General features: G+C 39.0%; 1 protein-coding gene across 1 annotated transcript; it reads left to right on the top strand.

Moving 5' to 3' along the window:
• The first annotated feature begins 10,051 nt into the window (after positions 1 to 10,051).
• Positions 10,052 to 12,375, top strand: LOC124259565 (heparan-sulfate 6-O-sulfotransferase 2-like). Its single transcript, XM_046693716.1, has 3 exons — positions 10,052 to 10,124; positions 10,858 to 11,359; positions 11,720 to 12,375. The coding sequence occupies exons 2-3, from the start codon at positions 10,893 to 10,895 to the stop codon at positions 12,294 to 12,296; spliced, it is 1,044 nt and encodes a 347-aa protein (XP_046549672.1). The 5' UTR covers positions 10,052 to 10,124; positions 10,858 to 10,892; the 3' UTR covers positions 12,297 to 12,375.
• Positions 12,376 to 12,646: the final 271 nt, after the last annotated feature.

The raw sequence follows: 12,646 nt of genomic DNA, 5'->3' as shown, positions 1-12,646 counted from the left end.
TTATCAGCGTTGTGTTTAATATTATCAATATTATATTAACCTGTATTGTTGGGATTGGTGCTGAAATACTGCTTATATGTTTGATAATGAATAGTGTGAATTAATGCAAGGGAGATAACTTTTGACTCTCCACTAACTATTTGTATTGTCTGCAAATTTGTCTAGTGTGGGGGATTTTACTCAGAAATTTAAACCCTTCCAGTCCTTTGCTCCCTGTATTTCTTTAAATTTCTGCTCATTGTTTGCTGACCGGCTACTATCTGACTGAACCAAAGCTTGTAATCAGAGTTTGGCATGCTTTTGCTTTGCACAAAATGTAAATCAACATTGAACAAAGTTAACTACCATCAATCAGTTTCTCTAAAACTGAATTGATGTATTGTATGAAATTGCATTGCCAATCAGGGTGTTCTGTGTGGACACTTGTCACCGAAAAGAATTGATACAAGAGTGTTTTGACTGACTGACTGAGTTTGTTTTTATGCCGCTTTTAGCAATATTCCAGCAACATCACGGCGGGGGACACCAGAAATGGGCTTCACACATTGTACCCATGTGGGGATTCAAACACGGGTCTTCGGCGTGACGAGCCAACGCTTTAACCACTAGGCTACCCCACCGCCCCAGAGTGTTTTTGAAGGTTTACTCAGTCAAGATGACCAATAAATTGAACTAGTGTACACTAGTGGGTGATTGAGTCTAATGGTTAAAGTGTTCACTCGTCGTGCCGAAGACCTGGGTTTGATTCCCCACATGGGTACAATGTGTGAAGCCCATTTCTGGTGTCCCCAGCCGTTTATTGCTAAAAGTGGTGTAAAACTAAACTCACTCACTAGTCGGTCACAGGAAACAGCAAAAGTAGTATATACAGAGTTTCATTCTGTTGGCAGTGATCATAGGTTCGTTTCCATTATATGCGCAGATTATGAACCTTGGTTTGTGTGAGCAGGGAGACTATATATGATGTAGAGTATCCCTGGTGTGAGGTAGAGGTCAGAGACATGCATCAACTTCCGGCTTGCCCCCCACATTAACCTGACATATAACTTGAAATAAGCCCTTGTGCTGACAAGATGTGAAAATGTCTGTATTATATGATGTGTTTTGTTTTACTCTTGCCTGACTGCATCAGTTTATTTATTTCATCATGATCTCCATAAGACATTGCACTGTTCAGATTTATGGAGGAATTCAGACATGCCACTCAGTATTCCAATACAGGTTTTTGAAGTCTTATGGCAAAAAAACCCTTAACATCAAGAAAATGTCAAGTCAAAAGGTTTTGTTTATCGCAGTAAATGAAGGTTCTTTGTATGTAAAGGTCAAACTTTTGTTGCAAGGGATGTTCATTCACGTGTTTCCAACTCATTACCATGCAAATATGGATTTAATTTTGTTTGGACACTTTCTGAACAAACGACAATCATGGAGATTAGAATTTCTTTTCCGAATAGAATATTATGACCATGTGTTTCAATGTTTATTTCTGTTATAATCGAGGGCGTTTGCCAAGTTTAAACGTTCCGCGCAAATACACAGTAAAACTGGGCCATCAGTAAACCAATTGGTATAAATCATATAAACCGTTTGGATAAGTTGATGGAGATGTTACTGTTCATTTTCCGCTGTATTAACTTCTTTCACTAGAATGACAGCGCCAAGCTTCCATAGACGTGATTAAGTGTTTTGCTAGCAAACGAACATCCTAACAAAGCCACCTAAGTACCACTTAGTCCTGAGCATATCTAAACTTTTTGAAACAACGATTGTTTTATCGCTAAAATCGATTTAGGAGCCTCAGTAAATTGCTGCAAAAAATCAAACGAAGGGGTGTTCATCTTCCGAATCTCTATTAACTCTCCGTACATCTGAAGAAAGGATATGCCATTTCCTCGAAAACATTTTTACTTGTCGAGATACAAATGGAAACGTTACAGTTCTAAAATTCAGAGCATCATTAAACAAGATTGCCCATAGGGGCTTGTAACGCTTAAAACTGTCATCGAGGTATGTACTGTCACTGACGGGGCCTTAGACTAACAACTAGTCTCTGAAATGAACATATATTACAGAAAAATACAATCCCTATCATAAAATATTATGAAATGGAGGCCAGAAACTTTCTTCATTGAAACTGTGGAAATCTAACTTGCCACAGAATCTAGACTTGCATGGGCTTTCTTGGATATATTTGTTTCAGGGTCTGTATGACAGACGGACTGGGTCTTAACACTATTTAGAAGGGGCTGGTGACGCTTAAAACTGTCATCGACATATATAATGTCACTGACGGGGTTTTAGCACTGTATAAAACGGGCTTTATAATGTCACTGACGGGTTTTAACACTAACACTATATAAAATGTTAAGACCCCGATAGTAACAGTATATACCTCGATGACAGTTTTAAGCGTTACAAACCCCTGTGGATTTGTCAGCAAGTTCGTTTGAGGAGTGCACACTTTTTCTCCCTTTTCCAAAGGAGACCGCACAATGCGCCCCATCCATACTGGTCTTGTGAGAATCAACCCATCTCTCCAGCCAACAATTTCCATGGAAGTAATATTTCATTTCCCACGTTTCGACGAAAACGTGCGACAGCTGTCTGTTACAGCGCAAACACATTGTCTGAACGATTGAATCACCCATTGCGCTCTATTGTCATCCCCAGATAAGCATCGTTAGATAACTTTTTAAAGAGCCATCTGTGCAAATTCCAGTCCTTGGTTATGGAACTGAAATCTAAGAGATAGGTAATGTTCATCGAATTCCCACAGAACAATGCATCTTGTACAGAAGGGACTATGGCAGAGTATGGTTTTAGCAATATTAGAACAATATCACGACAGGCGATATCATTTTGTGTCATAATGCACGGCTTTCAGAAACAGATGTGTTATCGTTGCCACAAATTTGACACATCAGTTGCAAAAATGTTCAGTGCGATTCAGTGTTCAATGACTTAAATTGTATCATATGGTCCCATGAGTTTCAATTGAACAATTGACTTGCCTTTGCATGTGTTTGTGTTGGGAAAGATTCGATCGTGCTTTTAAGAACACCCGCTGCCATCACTATTTGATGAGTCTAGAAATGGTGGTGTCCATAAAGTTGATGAGTTGAAGTTAAGCAACGCTGGGTGTGGAGAGTGCTTGGATGGGTGACCGTATTTGGCAGCTTGACTCTTGAGGGTTTCTAGGACTTCAGTCCTGCCCCACAACGAAGCACATGTGTGATACATGTGGTCTCACCTTAGGCAAATGAGTTTGTTCAAAATTTCCCCTGTTCACCCAGGTGCAAATGGGCACCCGGCGGGATATGACATGTGGCTATTTACCTTCTAGCGCCCCACGTACAGGCAGCTTGGGTTATCCGGGATAATGATAACCTGATAGTGCGCAGGATATGAAGGACATCATATTCAGCATTATTATTAAAACACATGGTTGCGATATTGTCGGAATCGTACAATGGACACAGTTTTTGTATATATTAATTCTTATTAATCTTATTAGGATTTCATATTTGTATTATGAAAATTATGTATTTAGTACTTTTGTTTAAACACATACAGCATATTCTGTTGAATGGTTATACATTTGTAGAAAGAATGATGTATTATTAATACTATTAATGCAATGAATTATATCACCTGAACTGACTAATTAATAGGGGCGGTGGTGTAGTCTGGTGGTTAAAGCGTTTGCTCGTCACGCCGAAGACCCGGTTCGATTCCCCACATGGGTACAATGACATTGTGTGCAGGCCATTTCTGATGTACCACGCCGTGATATTGCTGGAATATTGCTAAAAGCGGTATAAATACATATTCACTCACTCACTAATTAATGGAAAGGTAAGGGCCAAAATACAAACTTAAGTAAACTGAGGAGTAGGTCATATTGCCAAATGAGTTGATTTGTATATCGATGTGTTTCATTAAGTTAAAAAGAAAGAAAAAAAGAAGAAAAAGAGAGCAGCGACTTTGGATCTTATTCAGATAATGATCCCTCACAGATACACTTTGTTTGTCATGTCAACAAATGCCCTAAATACGTCAATTTCATGGTATGCATGTACTGAAAATAGGACGTTGGCGTTTCAAAATATCGAAATATATTATTTCAAAATCATTTAAGATAAGGTGACATATCGTTTTACCCACATTGAGATATCATTTCTAAATGTCACAAGAACATTCGTGAGTTAGTGTACTTTGTTCTTCTGTGCAATATTTTAAGTTTGCCAGACAGTTTGAAATATTTTTCGTTAAAAGTTTCTTTGAGTTCCGCAAGGTATGTTAATGTTGACTAGATAGATTTATAGTCGCAACATAGTTTATAATGATCGTATCAGATAATCATTGATAGCAAAATATCTTATATTTTCTCAGAACACGAATACATGTAATATTTCTAAACTTAGCTATATCAATTTAAAAATTTGCAAGATCTTTCAAACTTGCCAAGAGATATTAAGTTTCTCGATAATATATAAAATGGTTTAATTTCAATTTCTGTATTTTGTACATCTCCTTCCAGTTAAGTAAGGCCAAATATGGTTATGGTACAAGTTATGATGGACATTTCCATCTAGTTTGCTTTTCCAGTATATATCTCAGTGGATATTACATTGCACTTGACCATTCGTTGGGAAAGTTGGCATTCCTTATACATTTATATTTTGGCATTAGTCAGTCAGAGCACAGTACCTTCAGATACGAGGTATTTTGTGTGATTTGTGAACTTGGAAATACTGACTGACTGACTGAGTTTGGTTTTACGCCGCTTTTAGCAATATTCCAGCAACATCACGGCGGGGGGACACCAGAAATGGGCTTCACACATTGTACCCATGTGGGGATTCGAACCCGGGTCTTCGGCGTGACGGGCCAACGCTTTAACCACAATAAATAACTATGCCTCTACGATGACTTTAACACTAATGTAATGTTTGTTGTTTAACGTCGCACTCAACAATGATCCAGCTATATAGCGGTCAGTAAATAATCGAGTTTGGACTAGACAATCCAGTGATTCCATCATGAGCATCGATCTAAGGAATTGGGATACAGTAATATGTGTCAACCAAGTCGGCGAAAGTCCAGACAATGTCAAATGGTATGCAAGCATATTCATGGTTTCTAGGACTTCAATCCTGCCCCACAACGAAGCACATGTGACACATGTAGTCTCACCTTAGGCAAGTGAGTTTGTTCAAAATTGCCCCTGTTCATCCAGCAATGGGTACCCGACGGGATATGACATGTGGCTATTTACCTTTTAGCGCCTACAGGCTGCTTGGGTTATCCGGGATAATAATTACAGCATGCTACATTGGAAATACGCGCTGTACAAATGAATAACAGTTACTAAGGTGCATACACCTGCATGGATGATCACCACTGTATGATATTGATGCACAAATACAAGCTCATGTTGTAGGAAGAAAATTGCACGGTTGCGATGTATGACATAAGTGCTTGTGTCCCTTCAATACTTTACATACATGCATTTCAGCTGTGAAGCCGAGAGTCGGTCGTGTTTATATCACGAATCCATCATCTCAATATATCACCTCCTATTGCGTAACCTGGACTACATTTGTAGTGCAGTATATGTAACAGATCTTTACACTGCTTGTTTCACCGAAAGACCTCGCGTTCTAAGTATAATGAAAACATACATGATATAGACTGTAAAACCATACGTTGCGTAAATGTTACATGTAACATAAACCAGGATACTTGACAAGTAGTCATTTCTCAGTGTGGAAAAATCCCTTTCTTCTTCATGTATGTACGCAGTATAACTTAGGTTGTGTAAGGCTTATGAAACTGATAGAGAAGACCCTGACCCAGAATGATTATCATCTTCAAGCGCATCAGATGGCAACACTATACTGCACTTTAAGGCACCTTGTGACTTCATCCACAACGTTGGGGAGAGGGAGGGTTGTTGCCTCAAAATATCCTGGATCAAAGAAGTAAATGCAGAGTCAAACCGTAAAGTTCAACCAGATTAATTGTTTCAATTGCAGCAATTTTTTTATACTTGAGGTTACACTTTCTCAGTAAGATACCTCTTCTGGTACGCTGACCCGTGAAGGTCCGGGTTAGAATGAACCTTCAGTAACCCATGCTTGTCGTAAGAGGCGACCAACGGCATCGGGTGGTCAGGCTCACTGGCTTGGTTGACACATGTCATCGGTTCCCAATTGCGCAGATCGATGCTCATGCTTTTGAACACTGGATTCTCTGGTCCAGACTCGATTATTTACAGACCGCCGCCATTTAGCTGGAATATTGCTGAGTGCAGCGTAAAACTAAACTCACTCACTCACACACTCTGGTACGCTTTGGGTTGACTCCCATCATTGATTCGAACCAACAGAGTAAGGCACCTAATCTCCATTTCATTTGGTTTAAGATGTAACAGTACAAACTCTCACATCTGCACAGGTGCAGTTACAGCCTATTCTCATTTTATTGGTTGGACAATACATTTTTCAATGCTGAGGAACCCGTGAAGATCCGGATTAGAATTGATCTTCAGTAACGTATGCATTTAGTAAGAAGCGACCAACGGGATCGGGTGGTCAGGCTCGCTGACTTGGTTGACACGTCATCGGTTCCTAATTGCGTGGATCGATGCTTATGCTGTTGATCACTGGATTGTCTGGTCCAGACTCGATTATTTACAAGCCGCCGCCATGTAGCTGGAATATTGCTGAGTTCGGCGTAAAACTAAACTCACTCACTCACTCAATACTGTGGGTGTAACACGCATGTAAATTATTGATCTCACGACAAGAAAAACATAAAACACCAACGTCAAAGCATAACCAGTCCGGATTATCCTCCAAAACACATTCTATTGGAAATATATTGACGAAAACTATCTGCAATAATCACTGAAAATCAGCGATGACACCAGGTGTCCAGGCAATTCAGTAGATGGTTCATTAAAACTTCTGAGTCGACTTCTGGCCTTTCAGTAAGAATATAGCACATAAGATATATTTCTGTAAGTTGTTATATTCGCTATAAAAGGCCTCACGTCTGAAACAGCTTAGCATTCACCTGTCAACTCAGATCTACGCATATGTAACGATCAGACCCATTTGACAAACAAATGACAACATTTAGATGAACATGCAACAAAGCAAGATCTTTCTCAGAGAATATCTCGTCTCCCCACCTACCCGACCAAACAATAGGTAGGGTCTGTTGCTGTTGAGCTTGACAAGAATTTCCTAGCTCATTTTTGTGAGTTATGCCCCTTGTACGGGCTCCCCCATCTGCTATCAGACGCCACCCCTTGTATCCCCTTCAGACAAAATGGCGGCGCACAGTCAAGAAAAACTGATCAAGTTAACTGAAGAAAGCTTTCACATTCCCTGTCAGTGCCTGTGGAATGTACCACATTTGAACACGGTGATTACAAACATGAAAGGATCTGTAAAATAGCCATGGTTGCCAAACACACGATCAGCAAATCCTGCAATAGACCAAAATCTGCTTTCCAGTCGCCACGTTGTTTACGAATAGAATGTCGTTTCTTTACTCCATCTTGACTAGACTATACAAACCCTCTTCAGACCAGCCAAAATATATAACTCAGAAATTCCTGTGCTATGAAGACGGAACTGGACTTTTACAGTTAGTTAACTCCCTTGTGATGATGCATATATATCCCCGGCATTCCTGTTTGCTGTTGGAGCCGAGTAAAGGGAGAATCAAGTGGTCTCATTGCGTGATTTGATTGTAAATAGTTGCTCACGCAGCCCTGAAGTGTCGCGATATTCTTCAAAAAATATTTTCTGCTGGTCTCACTTATCTAATCACGGTAGCTTTAATCCCACATCAAACGGAATACTATTTAAAACAATATAATAAAATCTAATGCTAGTGATCGGAAGATTTGATGACATTCTATTACGGGTCACGGGACAACGATGTTTCATCCACAAGTCTAAGTACGAATGTATTGTTTAGTCATAATACCTTGAAAAGATTAACACTTGGCATTCCAAACAGTATTTAAAGCCTGTACGGCTGATTCAGTTGGATAAACAATTGAAAATGAAGACCATTTGTAAGCCCAATGGAAGGACTGCCATACAATTATCGGTTAATCATTCCAGAATTTTTATTTGTTTTAAAACTCCATAAAAATATTTTTCAGAGCGAAGTATCGAATGGAAACCAACATTACGAAACTCATGCAGTTAAGCTAGAAAAATTTTTTTTTCTAAATTGCTGTTGTCGACATCCTGTTCTTTATTTCATTGGTGAAATTGCGCAAGAGGTATTTCTGTCTTCATGGATGACAATGCTGGACCTCAGAGATAATTTGCTGTTATGGCATGTGAGTGAGTGAGTTTAGTTTTACGCCGCACTAAGCAATATTCCAGCTATATGGCGGCGGTCTATAAATAATCGAGTCTGGACCAGACAATCCAGTGATTAACAGCATGAGCGTCGATCTGCGCAATTGGGAACCGATAACATGTGTCAACCAAGTCTGCGAGCCTGACCACCCGATCCCATTAATCGCCTCTTAGGACAAGCATGGGTTGCTGAATATCAATATTCTAACCCGGACCTTCACGGGTGTTATGGCATGTTTACGTCAGAATGCCATCGAAAGGCATTCCCTTGGCCATCAAGGCCGTCATGTTCGCGAGACCCACCTGTCCATACTTTGAGTGAACTTGTTGACCAAAATACCATAAGTGCGACGGATTTTGCACATTCTGAATTATGTGGCGTGTGGTGGCAGTCTTTCGTTCGTATACAGGGTGATTACACAAAGTATTGATGACAACTCTGGTTTGTTTGCATCAACTGACATTGGTAAAAAAAATCAAGGATTCCCTTGATACAGGCTTTTTTAAAGCAGTTTCCGTTTTTGAGCTACGACCTTCCTCAAAATGCCAAAAACTAACTATGTGTGTTGGGGTGGTTTAATTTGGGGCGCATAAATTACTGACAAGCAGAAAAATGCAAGCAAACTTCATATACATGTATGTCTCATACAAACTGAAGAGCAGTCAACAAAACAATAAGAACCTTAATGGAAGGATCTTCGAAACGTTATGACAGGACGCTTTGAATTAAAACAATATGATATCTGTTTTTGATCTGAAAAAATATGTTGGTTGCCATAAGTTAAACCACGAGGATTCAATGTTTCATCGTTGAACTCATACAATGAATGCGGTTTATGCACAGCCGCCGGATTATTTCGAATTAAACAGTGAGGGGTTTGTTAAGAATACATTTTGCTATGAGCATACATGTACAGCTGAAAAATGCACCAGTTTCACCAGTTTGTGCAAGAAAGAAAGACAATAAAACACTATGTTAATGGTTATCACTTATACAGCATTACTGAACCTTTGGGTATCAGATTACTGTTATAATTCTAATATTTGTATAGCGCAAATATCTAGCTCAGCTGCTCAGAGGCGCTTTGTGTTTTCCATCGATCATTGGATTTCAAACGGCACATCGTATTACCAATCTCAACTCTTTGGGGATCATACGGCATTGCTTGTGGATAAATACACATACATGCACGGTTGTAAGTAAATGAAGGCTCCTATCATCTGTACATTGCGCTGTGTGTATGGAATGTTACAGGCGTATTGTAAACTATATATTACGTAAATACGGTTAAGGTAAAGAAAAAACCCAGTAAAATAAGTATGTATGTTCTAAGAGCTTCATGTAAATCTGTAAAGCTGTATGGATATACGTTTTCATCCTTCAGGTTACGTCACTCTATAATGAGTTATGGCACTTAGAAGAATGGGACTTCCATACACCAAACACTGCAGAGACAGATGCTGCCGTTCTGCTGTATATGTCGTTACGTAGCAATCCAGTTCAAAATCTCCTGATAACTCTACTTTGTGTGTTGAAATCTCTTTTGGTCGATTCCTTATTTCAAAGCTGCAGTTGCGCCTGTTCTTTTTAATCACACCTCACTAACTCAGAACTTTGAAATAAAAATGGCATGCAAACGTTCAGGAGCAACATCTGATGAAGTGTGGATGTCGTCTCCTTTAGTTCTGTGAAGACTTTGAAGGTTCGTAAAGAATTGCTCTTCGGTAAATGCTGTAGGTATCTCTACATGTGTCACCGCATATACAAGTAACTTCTCATATTATCCCAGTATAATCCCTTTACTTTCAGCATCTTCTCGTTGCCTGTGGATTTCCTCTGAAGAGGGTAAGCAACCAAAGTAAACATACAGAAGATATTGGTTGTCATTGTGGTACATACGCTATGAGAACCCGATAAATCTCATGAAGTTTTTTTAGACGTTATTTCATGTTTTAAATAAGTATATTATGTTTATATTAGCATAAATGTAGGCAATATTCTAGCAATATCACGACAGGAGATACCAGAAATGGTCTTTAGTAGACTTTACACATTGCATCTTTCTTGGAAATCTAAGAAAGAAATCTTTGTCTTTTGCTTGATGAGCGAATGACGTTAACCTCTTGGCTACCATACCGCCGTGTACTTGGATGCTGCCAACATTGCCACTCGAAACATGATTCACATCTTTCAAAACAAAATAATATATTGAGCATTCGGTGTTTATTTATCTATGTGATATATATATATATATATATATATATATATATATATATATATATATATATATATATATGATATGATGTTTTGATTGTGAGAATATGGCTTAAATGTCACTTTGACACAATAAAGGATGACTATGAAGATTTCATATAATCCATTCATGATAAATGGGATAGCTGTCTTATGTTGTGATAGTAATTGATTTGCTTCGCCCACTTATCCAATACATGTGTTCTTTTCCAGATTTGTTAGGTGCTTTCGTCTGGTCGGATTTCCTTATGACAAAATTCCTGCTTGTAGGATTTATATCCGTCGTTGGATTACTAGGCATACTATGGCTCCACGTTATACTGACAACGTCCACACGTACAGACAATGCTGTTGAAATGTTTGACTCATTTTTAGAACCCATACCTGGTGATCCACAGAACGTGTTCGGAAATAATGTACAGAGATTTTACATTCACAAGAGAGGTTATGACGTCCTGGTCTTCGTCCAAATACCCTTCACTGGTGCCGAAGATTTATCGACTCTGCTACTGAACGGCCTTCTATATGGCCCCTGTCCTGAATGTGATGGGCAACCAGACTGCTATTGTTATGACTATTACAGAGAATCAGTCTTATTGTCCAATATTAAGCATCCATGGCCGTGTGGCATGTATCCAGGTTTGAGGACGCTGTGGGCGTGTATTCGCGCCTCCCGAGACCTTGGAATTCATCGGAGGCGATATAAGAGAATGAGGCACGTAATACTAATTTATATAAGTATCAAATGAAAACATCTGGAATGCCTTTAGTTCTGTCTAAGTACATTGGTTTATTTTGAGAAGCATGCATTTCCCCTAAGTATCGTTGCTCTTGCTTAAGAAGAATTTCATATCGTTGATTTCTTCTATTGTAAATAAGACTGACAATAACTTTTACACATAAATAAGAAAGCAACTCGATTGTGCGATCCCTAATATATATCCTCGTTCATAAATAGGATGTAATCGTTCCAAGTGAAACCTTTCTAGTTTGACGAATCCTAGTATCCGAAAATGTTTATGTATACATTTGTCTCTCAATAGCTATCTAAAACATGATACACATTCTCTTTCAGGTATCTTTACTGGACACTTCTACGGAACCCGGCACATCATTTCTACAATGAGTGGCTTGAGGTCCGAACGCGTGGATGGCCTAAGTGGTCTCAGATACCTGCTGCTAAAATGGACAATGCAAATCGAGAATGTCATGCGATGGCCAACGGGAAAGATGTCAGTTTCAAAACATTTGTTAGCTGTCCACAGAACCCCGCATTCAACAGACAAACACGAATGTTAGCAAACATGTCCTTACACGAATGCCTTTCTGCAACAAGAATGTCCGAAAACCATTGTTATGATAAAATGTTAAGCAGTGCCAAAGATACCCTCAAACATATGCCATTCTTTGGAATAACGGAGTATTCGTACATGACTCAAGTCTTGTTTGAAGAAACGTTTCAGTTAAAAATAGTCGATAAATATGTTCACCCACTCCATATGGAAACATTCATGTCTTTTGACATTTCACGAGAAGATGTGGAGACTATTTCTAATCTCAACAAATATGATTTCTTGTTGTATGATTATGCACAGGAGTTATTCCTTGAAAGATATGACACTCTTGTGACTTTTAGAATTACAGAATTGTAGCAAGGATTTCATTCTTTGATCGACGGTTGTGTTCCCTGTACCTGTTTCTGTTCAATAAACCGTGCCTACATACAACAAATACGTTTCTGCGACTACACACCCTCACCATCTCTATTTGATGGTGATCCCTTAACGGATCTTGCCACCTTTATATTCTTATTATTAACAAGTGCTTCCTTACCTTCCTATCGTTTCATTTTTCAACTTTGGCAAACGTTTAATAGGGGAACTGATAGCAGAAACCCTGTTGGGGAAGCGAGCAGGAAATCCCCAAGATCCATATATACCACTCAAAAGTTTGCTGAGGATCGTCCAATAAATATGGAATGAGATATCCCAGTACACAATGA

This window comes from Haliotis rubra, unplaced genomic scaffold (genome assembly GCF_003918875.1).
Source record: "Haliotis rubra isolate DU_JTF1 unplaced genomic scaffold, ASM391887v1 Scf73, whole genome shotgun sequence".
Lineage (NCBI taxonomy): Eukaryota > Metazoa > Mollusca > Gastropoda > Lepetellida > Haliotidae > Haliotis > Haliotis rubra.
This window is presented reverse-complemented; position numbering and strand designations above follow the sequence as displayed.